Below are 21,624 nucleotides of genomic sequence, written 5' to 3'. Positions count from 1 at the left end.
GCAAGATTTACGAAAGATCATTTTATAGATGTCATTATGGGCAAAGTATTATCTGTAAGAGCTGCTGTGTATTCAAGAAGGCATGTGTAGCTCCCATATAGAGCATGGTTTTTATTCTTTTATGACAAAGGGAAAAAACAACTATTTATGCATTGAGCAAACATAATAGAACACCACAGTAATAGGCAACTGTGGAGCCCTACCAAGTGTTACTGAAGTATTCCTTTTTCTAGAGCTAATGCACACTTCTAAATGGTGGTGTGTTGTTTTTTTTTCCAGTTTATCTTCATTGATAATGTGTAGGAAAAGTTAAATACCATATAATTGTTATTAAAATACTTTGAAATATCTGTTAAGGAAACTGAACCAGTATTCAGTGTGCGTAAGAGATACTAGTATTGCAAGGAAAAACAACTGGCTCAAAATAGTTTTCATTTAAAATATCTTTAATGATGGTAAGCTAAACTTCTTCTCCTCAGCCTTCCATGACATAACCAAGCTTTGCTGACTGCATATCTTTTAGGGAACATTGCATGTCCTAAGTACATGCTTGCATAGATGCATGTGACTTAAAATAAGTAGTGTTTAGAGCCTTCTAAATTGCAGCTTTTGGTTGTTAAGAGATCAGCAAGAAATATTTATTAGAAGGGAAAAGATCTATGGTGCATAGTGTAGAGTAATTATTTCTTTCTTCCGAATTTTGTGAGCAATTGTCTGATGATCCTTAAAAATTTAGTGTTTGTTTTTGTTTATTGCTTTAGTGTTTAGAGTAGCTTTTAAAAAACTGAGTCCATATCTAGTTAAGACTAATGGCTACTTGCCATTATAGGAGTGACATGAGATGGCTAGCGTATACTTGTGAAACTGAAGCAGAGCCTCTGGTAAATGTTAGTGGGGTGTTAAAAATTAGATTTCTTGGAATTTTAGTATTGTAGGTTACATGCTATGTGTTGAATTCATCTCTGGTGTATCCCAATTTAATCTATTTGGGTTACATCGGGGAACAAATTGACCCAGTTCCTTTGTCTGTGTGCTCTCTAAGTTTGCTTCTCTTACTGGAAAGTGAAAAGCCCAGGGAATTCAAGTTAGATAAATGGCTAAATGCCCATGCAGAGTGTAGGTTCGTCAGCTGGCAAGAAAGAGAATATTTATGTTGGAAGACAGTGTTTAAAAACTGCTCTCTAGTTATTTAATCTCTTCCAGAAGTCACAACGTTGTAAAATTGTATTAAATAATTTCTCATTTAATATGTTGTAATTAAAAAATGATGATAATAATTCTCTGAGGATAACGAAGTAGGTACCATTAATATTTTATTGAAGCTGGATCAATGAAATCATTCTCCTTTATGGAAGACAATTGTGTTATGTGTCACCAGAGAGCTATTAGCAAGGAAACATTGCAGGAGGATATCTTTTAGGGGTGCAGGTCCCTCCTGGCTCAATTTTCAGTCCAGATGGCTTAGTTTCCTTGGTGCCAACATCCTGGAGTTCGATAAGCTGTGAATGGGCAGGGTTTGCATTTCATCAAAACCAAATGGGAGACAAAACTGAAAACAGTCTCCAGTCGCTAAATGATCTAGTCGACGTGAATTTTATTGATGCCTACGGAGGAGAAATGCATGATAGGGTATCTCTTTTCCCAGTATTTAGGAGAGAACCACATTTTCTGCCTTAATCTTTGCTGGGAAGAGTGGTCTGGTTGGAGAGTATTGCAGTCAGCTGCAGTTTAACTCTGTGGGTGACTTCCTTTTCTCTGGTCTTAATAGAGATTTGGGTAGGATAAGATGATGAGAACTTGCCCTTTTGACAGATCATGAGGAGAGGTCTTTCGAGCCAGATATGTCATTAGCTTTGGGACACTGAAGAGTGGCCTCCCCTCCTTGCCAGCAGCCAGGCTGTTGTGGTGACCCACACTGCTGCAACTCTAGGGAAGTTCAGGAGTTGGCTGATGGTCCCTCAGCTCCTTGTTTTTTACCTCTTCTAGAGCTAGTGAGATTAGCTGTCCTCAGTATGGCAGCTGGGGAGCAGTGTTCATGTTCAGAGTGACCCAGTACATTCAAAGGAGATCTTTGGAAACAGTGTTCTTGAAGTGCTTTTGTGGATTTTCAGGCTGCTGGGAGGGACTTGCATTAGGAAACCTGAAAAAATGCTTGGGGAACCTGAAAAAAAAAACAGAGCTCACTTAAGGTTTGGAAATCATCTGTGGGGCAAGGACAGTCTTCCTTCTATATTGTTTTTCTTGAGTTATAGTAGTGTTTACTTGCTGCATTAGCTGTTTTCTTATTACTTTCTGCTGTGCTGTACTGCTCCTGGACACGCATTAAGTGAAGCTCAAGCTGATGACGTTTACAGTCTCACCCCCAAACAGTCTATTTGTACTTTATTTTCAATGGACCTTCCAATATGCTTTGCACTGTTTGAGGTAACCTTGAACGTAAAAGTTAAATTTTCACTACACTGGAGCATGCGACACCAGGGTTTCTGCTGCCTGGGCTTGTTCACATGCAGAGAACACTTCATACGGTTAGTTGGTGTGCTAGGAATAATGTTTCCATTTCACTAAACATGGCATAAAAGATTTACTGTAATAAAGTTATTTCAAATTAAAAACAGTGCTTTTGTATATTTAGGGGCAGGGTATCATTTCCTGTTCATCATTATTGCTCCAGGACACGATTTTGTGTCTTGCATAAAACAGCTCTATTCCCACCTCAGTTGTGCAGGCTGATGCAGGAGGGGTGTGGGGAGGCTGTTGTGATGGGATTCATCTCACTTGTCTTTAACCATCCACGAGGTACAATTGTCTGTGCTCCTTTTGTAGTTAAGGGGAAAAAAGAAGGGAAAGAGAGGAGTGTTCATCCAGGACTGTCATAGGTGAAATAAGAGCAGTGGCCCACTAAAAATGCTGCTGTCCCTGTGGACTGTGCAAGGAACCTGGACAAGCAGTACAAAGTGGGCACTCCGTTTACAGCTGGCGATAATTAGCTGCAATGAGTTCATCAAGCCAGTGGATTACAAGTTGGAATACTTTAAGTATGGAATACAAGCTGGAAGCATTACAGCACCATCAGGCTATCTGTGTCATAAAGTATGGGATTGAATCCACTGTGCGTTGAAGATGAATTGCTATTGTCCATACGTGTTCTGGTGTTCTGTTTTTAAGCATTGCTTTAGATTGGTTGGGTTTGTAATATAAAAGTGGCCAAGTGTATTTTCTTTTAAAAAGTTTGAATAGTGCAAAGCAGCACCCAAGCCAGACAAAATAAGGCCTAAAACCTCAGTAAATCAGTTCTGATTAAATCTTGCAAGAAAATAAAACAACTGCCAGGAAGGACTTGTGTTTTCAATAGGTAATTATAACTCTACATGGAAAAACTGCAATTTTGTTCCCTCATTGCAGAACAGCAGACACGTGTGTGGTAATTGTATCTGTGCGCTGTATGTATATACCCTTGGGGTGCTGGGTGGTCTTGCAGAGAACAGTGTAAACCTATGGATTCCCCGTATTATTTCCTTCTTATCATTCTCCTGTAAGCTTACTCTATGATGAGATGGACCTAGAAATAAAGAAACCCCCTTCGTCTTCGAAGAGAATAAAGAATGCTGCAGCAGAAGAAAACAATACATTTGCGTGAATCCTTTTGACATCTTTCACAGCGTATGTCTTAGAAACTAGGGAGCAGCTAGGAAAGTGAAGTGTGGGAGAGAGCTGTATGCATACCTCCAATTTGAAGTTTTAACCAGGACGCTGCAGTTTTTAACAGTGTTAAAACAGTGCAGGACAGGGGAAACATCTCGTTCTTTCTATGAACGAGAACTTGAAGATTACCAGAGAGCTTTTCAAAAATAAATAAATAAAATTCTGCACTTCGTTCTCTTAGAAGATGCTTCAAGAGTGGGAGATGAGAGAGAGAATGAAGAACACTTTTTATTACTCTCTCTGGAAGATCATTTTTAATGGTTTTGCGTGAAAGACTTACTGATGGCATTTAACAAGTAAGGTGTTGAACCCTAGCAAACAACCAGCAAAACTTGGCCGGGATGCCCTCTGTCTCCGAGCAGAGTTGCTCTTATGTAGCTTGAGTCATTGAGGCCAGCAAGAAAACCTGGTCCTGTGCATTTTTCTGTTGCTTGCTGGCCTGTATTTGTACTCTTTGCAATGGTATTTTAGGGCAGTTTGCAACAAGAAATGTGTAGAGATTGATGCCTGTTCAAAAGAGAAGCGTTCTGGCTGATGGCTGTGGATAGCTTTGTGTTATGGTGCCAATGGGTTCTGATAGTTTACCATAATTAACTGTAACCTAATAGATTATTGCTGAGTTCAGCACAAGAGGGTAGGGGGAAGCAGCAACTGCCCTAAAGATAGACTAGGAAGCCAGAGAATGAGGCGGGAATAGTCCAAAGCTATCCAAAACCATTTTGGTTTTAACAGCGGTAGGACAGACATGAGCTCAATGCTCAACAGTGTTATTTGAATTACCTCTAGCTCTGAAACAGAGATGTCTGTAGATGTCATGACTCTTATTTCACTTCTTGTCTCTCCAGTGAGAGGCTCTCTCTCTCGGACTGCACGTCTCCCTTCTCTGTGTTGCACAGATAATGCTGGAAGTTGCTGGTAAAACACAGCACCTTCACGTTTTTACTATTTTTTAACTCAGACATACTTGGTGACGGGAGCCATCAGTGCCGTGGTTCAAATAAATCCTGACACGAAGGAATCAAGTTATGAGTTTTCTTTACAGATGTAGTAGATGTGGCCAAATGAGTGTGGCTTCTCCATTTCAACAGGCTCCAGTCTTGCACTGCATTCCTTCCTGGCTCTGTCCTTCATTAGAGACGTGAGGTGTGTTCTGCTGTGTTAGGGGATGGAGCCAAGCGTTCTGTGGCAGTAACAGAGCAATTTCTGTCAGCTGTCAATATATGTGAGGGAAGAAGTCATGCACATTATGTGGCAATGTGACAGTGCCTTCAAGTCCTTTTCATAGCAGCTGGTCTTCCTGAAAAGAGACGAAGCCTTTGGCAAATGTTATTTGTTAGGAAAAAAGGAAACCTCTTTCTTTACAGTGATTATGACCAGCTTCTGCATAGTAAGTGACTTTGTTTTATGAGGGCCAAAAGCACTGACGTTTTGACTGCAGCAGCAACTTTTCATAATGTTGAAAAGCAGTCTACATGGACTACCATGCTAAGGTGTCTGCCATGAAAACCTTAACAGGTTTCTAGCCTTAAAAAAATAGCATGGTCTTGTGATACCTAAACAGTACTTTAAAATTCATACATTGGAATACTCTCATATCAGTGATATTGATGTTTTGTATTTCCTAAAGTGTACATTTCTGAGTTAATGGAATCTAATATCCAAAATGCTATGCTTTGAGTTGGCAAGTCAACAGCATAAAGCATTCCTTTACAAGCTTGTTTGCAAAATAAGTTGTATAAGTAGTACAGCAGCACAGGACAGTATTCACTCCAAAGCTGGGAAGCAATCCTAAGGGCTTTTGATTTATGCTTCTGTATTTTTATTATAGGTAGCTCAGTTGTCTTGGCTTGAAAAGAAAGTAGCTGCTGCTCTCTTTGGGACTCCACCAACTTCAACAGTAGAAGAAGCACTGCAGAATTTTCTGAAGGTAGGTCCTAGCCAAGGGTTTTCCTGTGTGACTGTTTACCAGCTGCTTTGTGTGACTGTTGTCAAGATGTCTGCTCAACAGATTATGTTCTGTGGCTATAAATCAAGGGTTCTCCTAAACACCACAGAGCTCTATAATAAAATATTTTATTCTTCTCTATTTTAAAAATAGTTTGGAGATGAGTGGCTAGCACTTCTCTTCCTTTAGTTTTACAGAAATCTTCAATGACTTGCTATGTTAATAGTTACTAAATTTAATGCAAAATATATATGGTTTAGTTACATAAGCCATTGAAACGAGTTAGTGTACTTATTTGTCCACTTTTGCAACAGTGTTAACATAAGCAAGGAAAACTTTGACATTGTGACACTTAGGCTTTTCTGATCTAGAGCTCTTCTTTGAATTTCAGTAGAAGCCTTTCTTGTTTGTGGGGTTGAAATGACACAGAGGAAAGACCTTTACAGTGAAGTAGAAAAGAATGTCACAAAAATCCTTGTTCTGTTTGAGTGCACAGTTATAAGACAACACTATGTGCCTAAAATGAATCTGCCTTTCAGTGTCTTTCATATGAGTCATTTCAAACTCTGGGCCTGCTACATACAAGTTTTTCACTTTGCTGAATTGAAAGCATAAACTTCCATCATTACAATTACCTTCAGTCAGTTTCTCCAAGGACAAACATTTTTTTCCTCACTATGAAAACTGTTTATTTTTCAATGTTCTTTCTGTGTCTATTTAAAGATAGCACGATTTTCCGAATTTTGGAGAATACAATACGTTGCCATCTTCCCAGTGTAGAGATTTTATCTGTAAGGTCAAAATCCAAAGATGGTAGAAATAATTTGAAATATATACTTTAGCTTCAGGGTATTTCATGGAGGGCTGCAGAATGGCTGTGGTTTTAAGTCAACTTTGCAACAGAAATTGAATTACCTTCAAAAAGACAATTGTGTGGTATTACACAGTGAGTGAAAGCAGCTTTTTTTTTGGTTCAAGAATTGCAGCTACAGTAAGTTTCACTGATGTAATTTTTCTCTCCCCAAAGCTATTTGCTGATTTAAAGCTGCTTCTTGGTTAGTTAGATAATTGATAATATTTGTACTCACCAATCAAGGTTTTACATCCTTGATTTGTTTTAAAAGGAAGATGATCCTGAGCTTTTCAAACTACCTGAATTTTTCAGAAGATATTAATGTAAAAAGAAGGGTGAAGAGCTAGAGCTAGACGATACGGGTCTGTGCAGAAAAATAATTAAAACATTGATGAATGCAGTTCAGCATCAGTTATTCAACATGTGAATAGTTGGTTGCCTGTTAATTTCTTTGATGAGGAAATAATTATTAATAATCTAGTGACAGCAGTGTCTTTTAGCCCATTGTGTAAATGGATGAATCCAATAATGTTCTATAGAATGTTCCAGTATCTTTACTACATGTAAGCATTTAGAGAGAGGAGACCAAAGAATACAGAATGCTTTTGTGTGCAATATCAACAACTTGTGTGCCTGGATTAGTGTTTGTTTTTTTAATTTTCTTGGGATTTTTTTTTTTTTGGAAGTGCTAAACATTGTGGTGCACAGTAAGGATGATTCACTCTGATGTTTGAGGAAATTTACTGCATTACAGAAAATGTTACATGGACCACGTAAATCTCCTCATGCAATTTTTATGTCTGTTTTGTTTCCTGTTTTTTATTCTTTAGGCAGAAGAAATGCATCCAGGATATTCCAAATACAATTATGTGTATTTGGCAAAGGTAACCAAGCTCTTTTAAAACTAATGGCTTGTAGACTCTGGTATTCTTACAGTGGTCTGATTGGAAACAAAATGTTTTTTCTTCTCAGTGCTATAAAGACCTTGGCCAGAAAAACAATGCACTGAAGTACTGTGATTCTGCACTGTCAGTTCTCTCAGTTACTAATGAGGTGGGTATTGAGAGTGGTAAGTTGTTCTCTTGTGACCACTGTCCTGCTTTGGTACCCATTATTACACTGTCAGTAATAATGTTTCACTTTTTCCTCTGAACACAGAACCTTCCTTTTTCCTCCATTCTAGGTTGGATTATTGCAGTTGTTTGTATCTACAGCTGTAAAGAAAAAAATCATCTTTGTTTGAGAGAGGGACTGTGTCAGGGACTAGTCAGTGTCAGAGGCTGTCAGAAATTGAATTGCAGTCTTTGTAATTCAACCCATAGCCGCTGAGCATGTTACTGTTCTGAAATTTTGCCTCAGACCTACTTTTTCTCAGTTGAAATTACTTGGGATTTTTGTCCCACAAGATCTACTTCTGTTCCTGAAAGCCTCTGTTTTGTGATCTGTGTCGAGGCCTGTGGGCAGTGTGTGATTGTAGTTGCAGCAGAAGTGGATGAATTGTTCAAATTTGGCTTTGTCTTCAACCACAATGTGATTAAAGTGGCATAGTTCTTTGTTATATCTGCTGCAACATAATTCATTCTAAGAGATTATTAGATTCCCTTTTAGACCCTTTAGAGTATTTTAGTATATGGGAGCAAAGTTTCTAGAGATATTTGTGAGTTTTTTAGTGATTGAATTTCTCAAATGTAAACCAAGTCATGGCAAGAAGGTTCCCTCTTGCTGTCTCATCTCATGTAGAAGCAAGTTCCATAATTATCGACCTATGACTGAAAAAGTGTTACCATCCTAGAGCGTGACAAGTTCAAACCTGAGCTTTGTCAGCCTAAGGGACCCCCTTTGAGCACAGCAGATGTGGTAGGGAGAGAGAGAGGTGATTCCGGAGACGAATTGGCCCTATCCCATTGAGTTCTTTGAAGTTAAGGAAAAAGACCATTAAATAGCTCTGTGTTTTGATTGACAATAAGCGCTGTGTGTGGAGCACTAACATGTTTATGTCAAATGTTCCCACTCAGAAGAAAGACCACTGCGTGCCTCACCAGCAGCTGCTCCTGGGTGGCATTTATTTTTGGTCCAAATGAGAGCATGTACCAATCATAAATTAAGCAATCATTGCTTAAGTTCATTGTTTCTTTAAATACGTACTGATGTAGATACGATATAATAACATCTTAACTCTTTATTCTTTGCCTTTTGTTGAAACGTACCTTCAGCTTGTGCATTTTTACAGAATGTTTTTACAGAATTATCAGTTATTTTCTACCTTTGTTGCATAAAACATAGGAGAAATAGTTTGAGAAAGAGTGCATGCAACTGCAATTGCTTGAACTCAGCCTGTTTTGTATATATCTGCTTTGACTGTGTTCATGCATCTTATTTTATTTTTTTTCTGTATTTAACCTACTACACGCCAGGTCTTATTGAAATGAACTCTGTAGCTATCCAGCACAATTTCAAACATATGTATCGCAGAAACTTCTGGTGGGCAGAAGGCTGTGTGTGTTTAGTGAACTGGAAGTCATGCAGCATGTTCATCAGACTCCTTGGAAAAGCACAGAGATAACACAGAGTTGTATTCATCTTTGGTAACAGCAGCTGGACAAAATTTTGGTGTCTAGTCACAGGTAGTTGCTGAGGCTCCCCATACGCTCAGTGGAGAGAGAGAGAAGAGGCTTCCAGGTGCCTCATCCCAACTCTGTTCCCTGGTGGCTGAGAGAGACTAGGCGTGAAGACTCATGTAAGATGCATGAGACAGTAGAAGACTGAGACACCTGACTTCCAGGCTCCATAGTTAATGGGAGGTGAATCCTACCTCTGAAGGCCAAAGGCATCAATCTAAATGTGAGCTCAGTTCAGTGTTTCCTGGGCCACCCTGGGGCCAGGGGTTAGTCCCTGCCAAAAGGAACACCCTGTCGCATTTCTGAAGTGCCAGCAGGCCAGAGGTGAGAGCAGGAATTTGGGAGCAATTTGAGGTGCGTGTGTATTCTGGCAAGCAGAGTGGTGATAAAATAAGAATCATATTGGTTTGTGAACCAAAGAAGCAGCAGCAAGCAGCACCCAAAATCTTCTGTCCACCTGAAGATGACAGCAAGACAAAGTCCTCTTCTGTTTTGACTAATTCTATAGATATCACAGATTTGTCTGCTTTGGTTCGTTCACTTGTTTTGTTTTAAGTTTAGAAAAAAAGGGTCTAAGAAAACACAGTATCGGAGCAACCATGTGTTGTGTTTTGTTTTGTTTTGTTTTTTCTTAAAGTAGTCAGCACAAGGTAACACCAAGCTCACATATGGGAATTACTATAAAATGAAGATCTGGAACACAAACTCTTTGAATGCTAACTGTTACCATGAATCCCAGTTGAATTAGAATATCATGTCTCACTTGTTTAGAGAAAAACTGTTAATTCTGGGGGAAACGTGTTGGAACTGAAACGACTCAGAGCTTGGAGCTGTATGTAGGAATAACATTTAGTCGGGCTAGTTTAAGGGAGGGAAGAGACTGTAATGGCTGGAGACTGAATTGCCTACAGCCCTGTGAAATGCAGGGTTTGTGGTCTGAAATAGAAAACAGAGTTCAGCAGCAGTTTGATGATTCCTTTCCGTTTGCCACAGCACAGGATCTCAAGGTTGTCAGCAGCATAGGATGCTGTCACAGTCATGTGAAACCCATCATTCCTAAGTATAATCATAGTTTCTCATGTGAGTTGTTTTAAAACATCTCTTTCTTCAGGCAGGGGAATTCCTTTATTGTTTCTAAATGTTATTTTTTTCTGAGAAACTTATATATATATGTATAAAGGCATAAAATCAGTTGTAGACTGAGAGACATGCTTGCTGGAATGGTGCCACAGTGAGGAAATATGTACTATTTCATGATACAAATCACCCTGCAGCATAGCTATGAAAAATAATAGTAGATAATGGTTTCATTTATTTAATTTTTTTTTTTTTTGCTTCTGAGCATCCACAGTTTCCGTTGACTTCAGTGGGAACTAGAGTTACTCGGCATCAGTAAAATAGCCCATAGCTCATTTTAATCCTCAGGTCAAATTCTCAGCTGGTCTAACTCAGGGTACTTCTTTGACACTTTGTCTAGGATTCATTTCATGTAACGTTGCAGGCTAAGTGAGATGGTTTTGGTCTTGAATGTTGTATCACATCCAAATAGCCTGTCCCTGTGTATTTTCTACCACTTACAGAATATCTTTTTCATTCAAGTGGCTTCCAAACAGAATTAATTCTTACAAAAAAAAAAAAGGCAAAACAAACCAAAAGAAAAAACAACAACCAACCAAACAAAAAACTTGAAAAAGGATACTAAAGAAGTAATCAAGGTAGAGACAACTTCTGATTGAATGGCCGACTCCTGTAAATCCTAATATTAGTGTGATTTTTTTTCATAGTTTGGCACATTTTCAGCCAACCTTTTTTTTTTTCTTTTGAAAAGGAATACAAGAGAAATGGTATTTTTGGTAGAAATTAGATCTGTGAAACAAAACTCCTGTTACAGCACTATATTAGAGATCTTTCTCCATAATCTCTACTCTAAACAGAAACCCCCGATGAATCATATGGTCCTTCCTTGGCCATAAATACCGTCACACTGTGGGGTGGTATTACATAGCTGGAGGTGCATGGGACATGAAATTGTCCTGCTTTTCTCTGGTTGCTGTCCAGGTGGATAACCCCTGGGTCCTGGGAAACATTTACCCCTTCAAAAATAGACATCCTAACGCTTAGCACTGCTGTGAGTTATTGCAAAGTGTGTAACAGCTGCTCTGTTTATCTCATCGAACTTGCACTACCCTTACTGAGACTCATTATTTTGTTATGTGCTCAGAGCCTCGTTGAGTGTGGCTACATAAAGGGCTGTCAAAACCAGATGTGGTGGACTACTGTGATGGGAAAATACCTTTCCTTGAATTTGGAAAAAAATATATATTCGAAAACATGAATGTTCTTATATTCGGAAAGACAAAATCAGTGTGTGGGTGTCTGTGCTTGATTAAACACACAGTGCTTTTCACGTGAGTGGAATAAGGTGATTTGACAGAGCTAGGTAGATGACACCAATTTCTTGTTTATAAAAGATCGTTTGGCATTTTCAGGGGAGGAACTTGTACAAAATGTACATGTAAATGTAGAATTATGAAGTATAAATGTGAAGAAATTACTGTTTTTTCTTGTCTGGAGGTGAGCTTGGGGATTGGGAATGGACCCTATGTGCTTTTAGGGCCAGTGAGCTCACCACAGAGGTATTAGCAGCCTAATAGAGAAAAAGATGTAGTGGATTAATTCATTAAAAGCTCAAAGTTCAGGTCTCTCCGACATGTTTTAAAAACAAATCCAAAAAGCAGTAGTTACGTTACAATAAATTTCTTCTTCCTGGTTTTCTCTTTTCAGCTCTTCTAAAACTACAAAATAAATGTTTGCACTGAGAGTTACTGAAAAATCTTACTTAAAATGCAGATAAAAAGTTTCCTGGAGCTAAGAATATATTTTAAAGTTATTGGTGACTTTAAAAATATTAATTTAAAAAACACTCCCTCCTTCCCAACAAAAATAAAGGCAATTCAGAGTTAAAAGTAACAAGAAAGAGAGATTTAGATATTAGAGAACTTTATCATTCTGACATTCACTTCTTACAGCTGGAGCATGGCAGGAGCGTTAAGGGTTGGTAACGAATCTGCCTCCAGCCGCAGTGACATTTGAAATCTGGGGAAATCAGTGTGGAAGAGAAGGAAGTAAAAGTAATAATGGGAAAGAACGGTGGCTGAATGTTTAAATAAGAGTGTAGCTGCTGAGAAGAAATAATGCCTGTAAGATTTTCTTACTTTTTTTTTTTTTTTTTTTTTTTTTTTTACAATTCGTAATTAATTTCCCAGGTTATTACTTTACATTTTGAATTTTGTTTGTAAATAAAAGAATGGCAGTTTAAACGGGACTGAAGTGAGAGTGGATTATTATAAACTTCAGCTTCTATCAGTTGTTCCCATCACAACAGACTTTTTGAATATCCTGAGTTTTCCAATACAAGTTCACCAAGAAATGCCTCCTCCAGCCGCCACTGGCTGGTTCTGTGTAGCAGACCTTGCTGTGATATTTCCAATAGATCTCGTTTGAAGTTGCTGCAGTTCTTCTGAGTGAGAAATTAAGGAGGAAAAATTTAATTTGCTTTTAAAAGAAGGGTAAAAATTATGAATTTTCTTTTCATCTTCCTGATTTTCCCCTGTTAAGATATATCAAACTACACATGTTGCTCAGTGCAAAATGTTATTGTCTTCAGAGGATGTTAATTCCTTTAGATTTTATGTGCGTTGCTATCCAAAAGCAGAAGTCCATAATGCTTCATTTACACAATAAAGGAAGCATTCGTATTTGTGTTCGTGTTGAATTTTGGACTATTGCTTTTCCTGCTAATGCTGTTTGTGAAGTTGAACAAGAACTTCCTAACAGCTACCACCAACCCCAAATTAAAAGTTCTTGTGGATGTACTGTTTGTCAAAAATTACACTAACTGCTAAAACAACAACAACAACAAAAAAAACTATTAAAAGCTATTCCTTAAATTGTGGTTCAGTTTACACTGAATAAGAGTGCTTCGAGCTCAGGGAATAGTCCTTTTAAAAACTCATTGCAAAGAGATCACATTTCAAACTATAAAATGCTGCTAAAAATGAGACATTTGTAAAAGATCAGCTTAAAGAAGTTGAGACCTCCTTTATTGTAAATTATTTTATCAGTCTATTTTTCTCTTAGTGATCAGGCTGATTTGCAATCTGCGTCATCTTGAATTTCTTGCTGAAAGGTTTGTTTGCATTGTCTGCTTATACTTTATCCCCCTCCAAAAACCATTTCCCAAAATGCTGGGAAAAAAAGCTATTTTTTTGTGGTGTGGTATTTTCATACATAGGGAGAAAGCCTGCATTGATAAATGCCGAGTGAATTATAGTTTGTGGTTTAATTGACTAGTTTATCACACAGTACTGGAAGCAAAATCCTGAGGAAGGCAGCACAGTTTTAGCACAGCTGTTTGTGCAGCAGGAGTGCTCGGCAGGCAGCTCCTTGGAGCACGGAGCGGGTCTCCTGCTGGCGGTGCAGGAGGAGTACTTCCAGAGGAGGATTCTCGGAGGCATTGCAGGATGAAGAGGTGTGCAGTTACTTTCCTGGTTTTGAAGAGTGGTCGAGGGACGTCAGGCTTCCAGGAGTTTAAAGTATGTTGTCCTGGGGCCAATAGACAGGGTGGAGGGAGAGCCTCAACAGGCATCTCTCTGAACATCTGCTTTTGGACACCAACAGCTCCATACAATAATTAAAGGAAACCAGAGTATGGGTGCAACCTGGTCTTGTAAATTAGAAAAGAATCTGCTGGTGGATTAAAATTTTGCTCCGTTAGCAATTATTCTGAACGGAAATCTGCCATTTTGTAATTGTTCAACAGCAGTCCTAGAACTAGCTGAACTATTTAGTCCTTGACATCTGGGTGTGAAAGGGTGTTTTCCTGTCTGCTCAAAGTGTAATCAGAACATGTTGAATTATTGTCAACTACATATTTTAAAGCTGTGCTTACCTTGATCCTAGGAGCCTTGAGAAGTTATAGTTCATCCCCAGAGGAAGATACTAAAAATATGAAAGAACATAAAGCGCCCTGACATGGGATGTACGGCAGTCATACAGAAAGTTGCAAGTGAAAGATTGCATTGGTTTATTGAAGTATCTAAGGGAAGGAAAAAAAAAAAAAAGCCTTGGTGTGCAAACAAACACCTAACAAACACCTACTACAGTCACACCGTGTGTGAAAATCTACCATGACATTGGGAATGGATAGCATATAGCTTTATATGATTTATATAGTCCACAAGAGCTATTGCTCTCTAATTAACAACCCTTGTGCCTGTTTCGGAGCCCTTTTTGTTACAGCCCAGGGTTTTTCGTGGAGCTGTGAAGGAATGATACAGCTGTACCCAAAAGCAGGGGTGGCTCTCAGCACCTCCTTTCTGTTACCACATATCAGAGCACAGCTTTGGACCACCCTCGCAGCCCTCACATTTAACATACCAAGCAGCCACACTGACTTCAGTGAAACCCTACAGGATGCATGTCAGCTCGGGATTTGGCTCTGGCTGCGCAGTTATGTTGTAGTTGGCTGGAGTTACCATTCTGTCGGTGGTCATGGGGGTCTATCTGTTCTCCGCTGACAGTTGGGACTTTGTCGACAAGTGCACACATGTGTAGTGCCTGGGCTGAGTGTGCTTAGTGCATACGGAAATAATTAGCTGAGATGGAAGGTAAAATCGTTATCTTTCTGTCTCAATTCTAATTGCTTTTTAAGTTTTATATGCACATTTATACACTATATTTTTAAGTTTTATATGCACATTTATGTCTGTGTGTATGCTTATTGATATATTCTTTATTTTTTTAGCAGAAATTAGCTGTAAAAATGTGGGCTACATCCAGTTAAGCCAACATTCCCTTCTTCCTGCCAGCTATCTCTTCTCTCTTGCTCTTGTTTTCAACTCCCTCTCTTCCCTTCTTCAGCCCCTGGCCTCCCAGGACTTTTTTTTTTTTTTTTTTCCTGTGCATATCCCCTGTGAATGATGAAACAGAAAAGAATGGCAACTAAAGAAGAGAAGGGGAAAATGCAGTCACTGACCCTGTAACTCCGAATACCCTTCGTGTAGCAGTTAGCAGAACATTTGAACTCGTGTTCAACTCTGAAAATTATATGAGAAGTGTTTAATAAATGTAAGCCTTGACAGTAAAAAGTCAAGGTTGAAAATGGCTGGGTATTTAGTGAACGCTGAACTAAGCCTCAGGGGGAACAAATGGGACTGACGCAAAATACATTGCATTCCTTGTGCCTTGCACCTCTTCCTCTTCCTGCTGCACTCTAGACGGAGATCAAAGCCTCCCTGTCCGTGGAAAAACAAAAAAAACAACAACAAATTTAAAATAAACAAATTTAAAACAAAAATTTTTCATTTTTAGAAAGCCACAGACCCAGAAATCAAAGAGAAAGCATGTTGTTCAAATATAGGACTTCAAGCCTTTACAGTTAATTGAAATAAAGCTTTGACATTAATGAAGTTTTATCCTTAAGACTGGAGACAGGCTCAATGAACAGCGGTCTGGGCTTCTCTCTCCTTCTGCTGTGACATAACTCTGGGTCTGCAAGGACCCTCTCCAAGTGTGACAATATTGTTCCCTTCCCTGGCCATTCTCAGCTTTGCTTTTAACGCCATTACAGACTTTTAAAATGCTTTTACCATCTGGGTTATTATTATTGACTGGAAGCCACTGGCTCGATTAACACAGTCCATTAAATAGTTTGTAACGATTATACTTCTTGTTCCTGATCCAGTCTTGTTTAGAACTGGCAACCCAGAGCAGAGAGTTTTGCACGTTTGCAGTTTCTTCTCCAATTAGTTCTTAGAACAGTCACGGTTTTGCTTCATTCTTTGTCCTAAGCTCAGAGGAAGATTCAGGAAGGATTGCTCAATGGTTTTGGGACCTTGCAACTCACTAGAGCTCCTTGTTTCTCTCCTTAGAAGCAAAGGACTATATTGGGCAATTACACGTGATTGCTTGGAGCTGTATTTTAAAAAGCTGTATCATGAAAAATGAGTAAAATCTGTCAACCCATGAAATGCTGGACACTGTTCAGATATGAGAAAACCTGCATCATCGTTATTTTTGGCTTAGAAAAGTGCAAAAAAGGATAGGACCAAATACAATGAAACCATTTTCTTAATAACGTGGGACAGTATCTGGCATTTTACTTTTTTGTTTAATGGAGTTTGGCATAATTTTCACAAGTTGACTGTGGTAAGTACAGAAGAGAATGTATTTTCCTTAAATTAATGAATGTATTGGTACAGATCTTGAGTTTCCTGGGTTTTATTGCAAGCCATGGGCTGGTGCTCCAGGCAGCCTGTAGTGATGTGGAATTTAAGGGGTGCTGAATTCAGTGTGATGTTTCCTTCTGTTAGAGTATTTTGGCAAGAGCTTACTGGCTTTGCAGCGTGTGCCTTCCAAGGCCTCTGATAAATGATTAGGCAGATAGTTTAGCCTATTGTTGCCAGTGGGAGCAAGGCAATGACTCCAAGAGAAGCATCCAGCTAATGTATTAATGCCTTAATCCAGACCAATAATATAATGTATTTTGACGTGTCTGGCATATGGTTTTTATCATCTCAATATTCTTCTCTGTTCCTCCATGACATTATGGACAACTAACCAAAATAAAGAGAAGCAGGGATTTCTTCACCCGTGAAATGTATTTTAAAATGTCCAGTATTTTGTTCCAGCTCTTTGGTTGATTGGATAATGAAGTGATCCTGAAATTCAGTGATTACTTCACTGTCTGTCAGAAGTATTTTCTTTCAGAATTGCCTGTGGCATTATCTGGGAAAGGAATACTGGTTTCTGTCATTAGAAATACTTGCACAAAATTTGTGATGTCCGTGTGCTTTTGGCTTTGCGCTTCTGAATGCACACGGGCGCATATACTGGGTGGTTGGACCCTTACCAGCCTGGAGGTATGAGGTGCTGTTTTTAGAAACGTGGACTTAAACCAAGGTGCATTTTGCAAGTTTTGCAGCAACAAGTAGAGCAAGTAGATTATACCCAGGGGACACTTAAAAAATGAGCAGAATAATGGAGTTTTATGTACTGCACATGCTCCTTTCCTAACTGGTTGTATATGGAATAGGCAAAATGTATGTTACTGGTTACCTCTGAAAGAGTTCTGTGAGCTGGGCTTGGTTTACAGCCCCGTGCACACTGTGCATTTACTTGTCAGGCTAAAGGGAGCCTTTCCCTCCTGTCATAGGAGATATATTATAGTATTGGCTTTGACCACAGCAGGTTATTTGCCTCTTGCTCACTGACTGGCTCCACTCTTCTGAGAGCCCAGTAGATCAGGTAGAGCCCACCAACACCAGTCTGGATGGTACTGAGGCTGCAGTCACTCCATGGTGGTGAGTACGGGTAGCTATGGCTTTATACACTGAAGCCACTATCTAACCTTTGTTGTTAATTGCCTTTTCCGGTGTTTCCTTGTTAATTGGATATTAAATCATTAGCAAACATCACAGAAGTACCTGTAGAAAAACTGCACTGTCAGGTTACCAGCTTGCTTAAAGTATAAGGCAAGGAGGTACTTTACACTAGTTACACCAATAAAAGTTGTGGCCCGGGCTGAAAGGCTTACTTGTCTGCTGAGAAGGATATGTGGGGCTAACATTTTAAGTGCTTTAACAGAGCTGTAAAAGGAGGGCTGCCATCTGGCTCTTGTTTTTACTTCATGCTTTATTTTTGCAATCACTGACAAATTAACTTTCTATGCCGTCTTGTACACTCTGTGGCTATTCCAGTTGTGTGTTATGTCTGTTGTTAGTAAAGAAATGTGGATAGGCACGTATTAGCAAATCAAGGGATTTATCCTATTTAAGTTGATGCATGATTGTCTGTTTCTTTCAGGACAGAGAGGCCCAGAAAGACTTAGAGGCTTTACTTCTCACACTGAAGCTCTGATACGATGCACTTTTTAACTCTTCACGTTGTGATAAAACTGAAGAATTAAAACGAGAGTCTGTAGTGATTGGGGGCTGCAGGTGAATTCCAGCTAAGTCAATGGGAAAACTGTCACTGATTTTTGTTGGCTTGGATCTTGGCCTTTGAGCATCTGGCAATTATGACATGAAAATGACATGTTCATTTTTGATTATTTATAATCTTGTATTGAAGTTTAATTTGAGATTGCTGACACTGTGAATTCGATTCTCTAAACAGGAGGTCCACTGCTGGCAATGGACATACTGGGGATAGAATGCAAAATGCACACATCTTACTCTTTGAAAGATTAATCAATAAATACATGATGCCAGCATAGAACTGCATGTAGCAAAAACAAAAATGTTTCTATAATAAATTATATTTGTATCAACTAATCTACACAGTTGTGTACAAAAGGAAATCATGTATGTGTATGTTTACACATTATTCTTATAAAATTAGAATCTTATTAAAGAAAAAGCTGTTGCTTCCACAAAGCTCTTTTTACTTTAAACCTACTGCTGGTTTTACATGGAAACATGAAAAATTTATAAATAAAATATTTAAGTTGTATTTTATTTGTAACATCAACAAGTACAATATTAAAAATCTGACTGATGAAATTCAGTGATCTGGATGAGTATATTACAGCTGTGATGTTTAGTGGTTTTGTTACAAGATCTCCATCAAGTTTGTGAATCCTGGGTCTTTCTGTTTAAGCAGTTGTCTAATGGGATGGTGTTAATATGTTTTATGAGAACTTAGTTCAGCAGGTGACTATCCCTAATCTTTTGTATCATTTGTATAATGTAATCTACGCATAAAAATACATGCTCTGTCTGAGCATGCGGGACGGGAGTGTTCAATAAAATGTGGTGGGCAGGGAGATGATTTTGTTCACCATTGAACTGATCCAGAATTCACCCAAGTGTAATGAAAAACAAAGGTCTGTTTTCATTGTTTTTGAATTCAGGGTCTTAATCTTAGATGTGGGGAGTTTATCTGGAAGAAGAAAGTATTTCTTTTAAAGGAGACAGAGGAAGTATAATTGGATAAGAACAACTGCACAGTCCTTTGGCTTGTTTGATGTGTAAGGTAACATGGACCAGTTTATGGCTAAGGTAAGGAGGACTCATATGGCACCAATATATTGAACTAATAATTGGGCCTTTAATTTAGGATAGTTATATTAGCTTATAGGCACCTAGGAGCTATTGTGGTCTCAGCAAAGATCTAAAAATTGGGCTGGTGTGAAGGAGTATGTGAAGAAGTCATACGGATGTATGACTGAAGCATCTCTTAGTAAGAGTGAGCTTTTAACTATTAACAACAGAAGGCAATAGCTGCAGTAGATCAGAGGAAGACATATGTGGAGTTGTATTAAATTTAACCTGAATCTATGATGCCTTATAAAGTACAGAGATCTCTCAAGCTTATCATAAAAAAAAAAGACTGTCCTTCTTAAAACAATTTTGTTAAAAATGTATTTTCAGAAATGCAAGCCTTACTGTGACATAACTGAACAAACTCTGAAAGTTCAGAACTGGTTTGAAGTTGTTGCTGTCGTTTTCATAGTTTATTATCCTGAAGATCTTCACAAATCAAAATAATAATTTTATTTATTTTTTACTGCTCATTCTGAGGGAAAATAGTTCCTATACCTGTTTTTCAGTCCCAGAGTTCTCCTTTTTTCTCACACAATTTCAGAAAAAAAGGGAAACATGTAAGTGAAATCCTATTAGATAGCTCCTTCTGTGACAGAACAACTGGTGTGTGGACAGAGAAGCTGCAAAGGTGACATGTCTTGATTTTGGTAAGGAGCTTTTGGGAAAGGCTGTTTTTCACATTTTTATACCCAATGCAGGAAGAATATCCTAAATGGATCTATGAGAGTGATTGGTGCTTAGGGTTGTTGGCAATTCACTGTCACCTAGGAGGATGCAGTAAGTAGGGCTTCTATTTAAATAATTTGTTGTTATTTGATGAATAAAATAGTTTGGATTATCCATCTTAAGTAACAGGATGGGGGAGATCTGGAATTGGAGGTCATTCTGAGGAAGAAGATGTGTAGATTCCAGTGAGTGGCAGGCTAGTCATGGGTCGATAATGTCATGTTTTGGTGAGAAAGCACATTCACATAATAGAGTGAATAAATGAGAGTTCCCCATTAAATGCACATGAAATAACCTTTTCCTCTAATTAGGCCTAATAAGCTCTGAGCTGGAATAACTATATCCAATTTCAGGCATCACACTTCAAGCAGGCTGGGGGCTAAATGGAAAGAATCCAGTGGAGAGAGACAAGTAAGATGAGAGGGCTAGACAACATCATTTTGTGTGTTAAAAAATGAAAGTATTCGGTTTGTTTAGTCTGTAGAAGCAACGAGCAAAGGAATACTCACATTTGTAAAGAAAAAAAGAAAGCTATTGAAGACAGGAAAGAAGAAAAAAAACAAAAAAACTTGTTCTCCAAATCCCCTGTTCACAAGACAAGAAGTAATCGGCAACTTTTGCAAAGCCATGCAGTGCATTTCCTGAGAACATTATAAAATCATTTACACAAGTTTTTAAGAAAAAGTTGAAAAAGTCTTTAAACGTTGGCGATGTTTAAGGCACAGCTTATCCTCTGGCAGGGCATAGTCTGGATGACTGTTTATGATCTCTCCTGGCCTTGCCCCCTGCGAGCCATGGGTGCTCCTACACCAGTTCTGCACTCAAGGGGATCGCGGCTGCACACACTGGCTCTGAATTTGGCCCCAGACTACCTAATGAACTTACACTGTGAAACATTCACCATCAAGTTTCAAGACGTGAAATTGAAGATTTATGTGGTAACTGCCCTCAATGATTTCTTTATGGCACCTGTGGTTTTATTCCACGCGCTTACATTTTTTAATGAAAGTTCTGATTTTATAAAATAGATCGCTGATCTTTCTAGGCAGCTTCCTGAACAAAGCACATTCTGCTGTTCTAATTTTTCACTCATTACTGGTCTACGCGTAGAATCACAAAATATCATCTGTGAATCAAAAGGCTGGTTTTAATTATTTGTCCTAAGGTGTCTTCCATCATTTGCAGATATGTTCCTCACAGAGGTAAGAAACTGCTGCTTTATACAGATCAGGCATTTTGTGTTTTTTTATAGTTTCTGGGTACTGTACACAAGTATTCCAAGTATTCTCATCTTCTGTGTTTTCTGCTGTGCTAAACTGAGATCTTTTAAAGTTGAAGATTTTTTATTTTTTTTTTTTTTAAAAAAAAAAGGTTTTAAAGTTCCCTGAATTGTTCTCTAATTGCTCCTTGGAATAAAACTTTTCCACGTCATTCTAGGCCTAGGCTATCTGTTCTCTGTGACATATCAGTTAGAGAAACAGCAACCATAGCTCCAGAGGGCCATATGTTTTATTTTTTGTTTAAAATATCCACAAGCAGACGTTCACTTCCGTAGTTTTGTCTCCTTGGAGGAGCTACAAGTTAACCATATGAACCCCTGCAGGCCTTTACGCCCTATGGATGGTGCCACCAGCTGTCTGAAGCCTCCATGTCCTGGCAGCTATGCCCGCTACC

General features: G+C 38.6%; 1 protein-coding gene across 2 annotated transcripts in view; it reads left to right on the top strand.

Annotated features, from left to right (window-relative positions):
• Positions 1–21,303, top strand: part of RMDN2 (regulator of microtubule dynamics 2) — a 48,771-nt gene extending 27,468 nt beyond the window's left edge. For both annotated transcript variants that reach the window (XM_038176803.2, XM_027453913.3), the window contains exons 8-11: positions 5,531–5,629; positions 7,331–7,384; positions 7,473–7,553; positions 17,984–21,303. In XM_038176803.2, coding sequence (XP_038032731.2) covers positions 5,531–5,629; positions 7,331–7,384; positions 7,473–7,553; positions 17,984–18,037 — 288 coding nt within the window. In that variant the 3' untranslated portion in view covers positions 18,038–21,303. The remainder of the gene's footprint in view (positions 1–5,530; positions 5,630–7,330; positions 7,385–7,472; positions 7,554–17,983) is intronic.
• Positions 21,304–21,624: the final 321 nt, after the last annotated feature.

Source organism: Anas platyrhynchos, chromosome 3 (genome assembly GCF_047663525.1).
Source record: "Anas platyrhynchos isolate ZD024472 breed Pekin duck chromosome 3, IASCAAS_PekinDuck_T2T, whole genome shotgun sequence".
Classification (NCBI taxonomy): Eukaryota; Metazoa; Chordata; class Aves; order Anseriformes; family Anatidae; genus Anas; species Anas platyrhynchos.
This window is presented reverse-complemented; position numbering and strand designations above follow the sequence as displayed.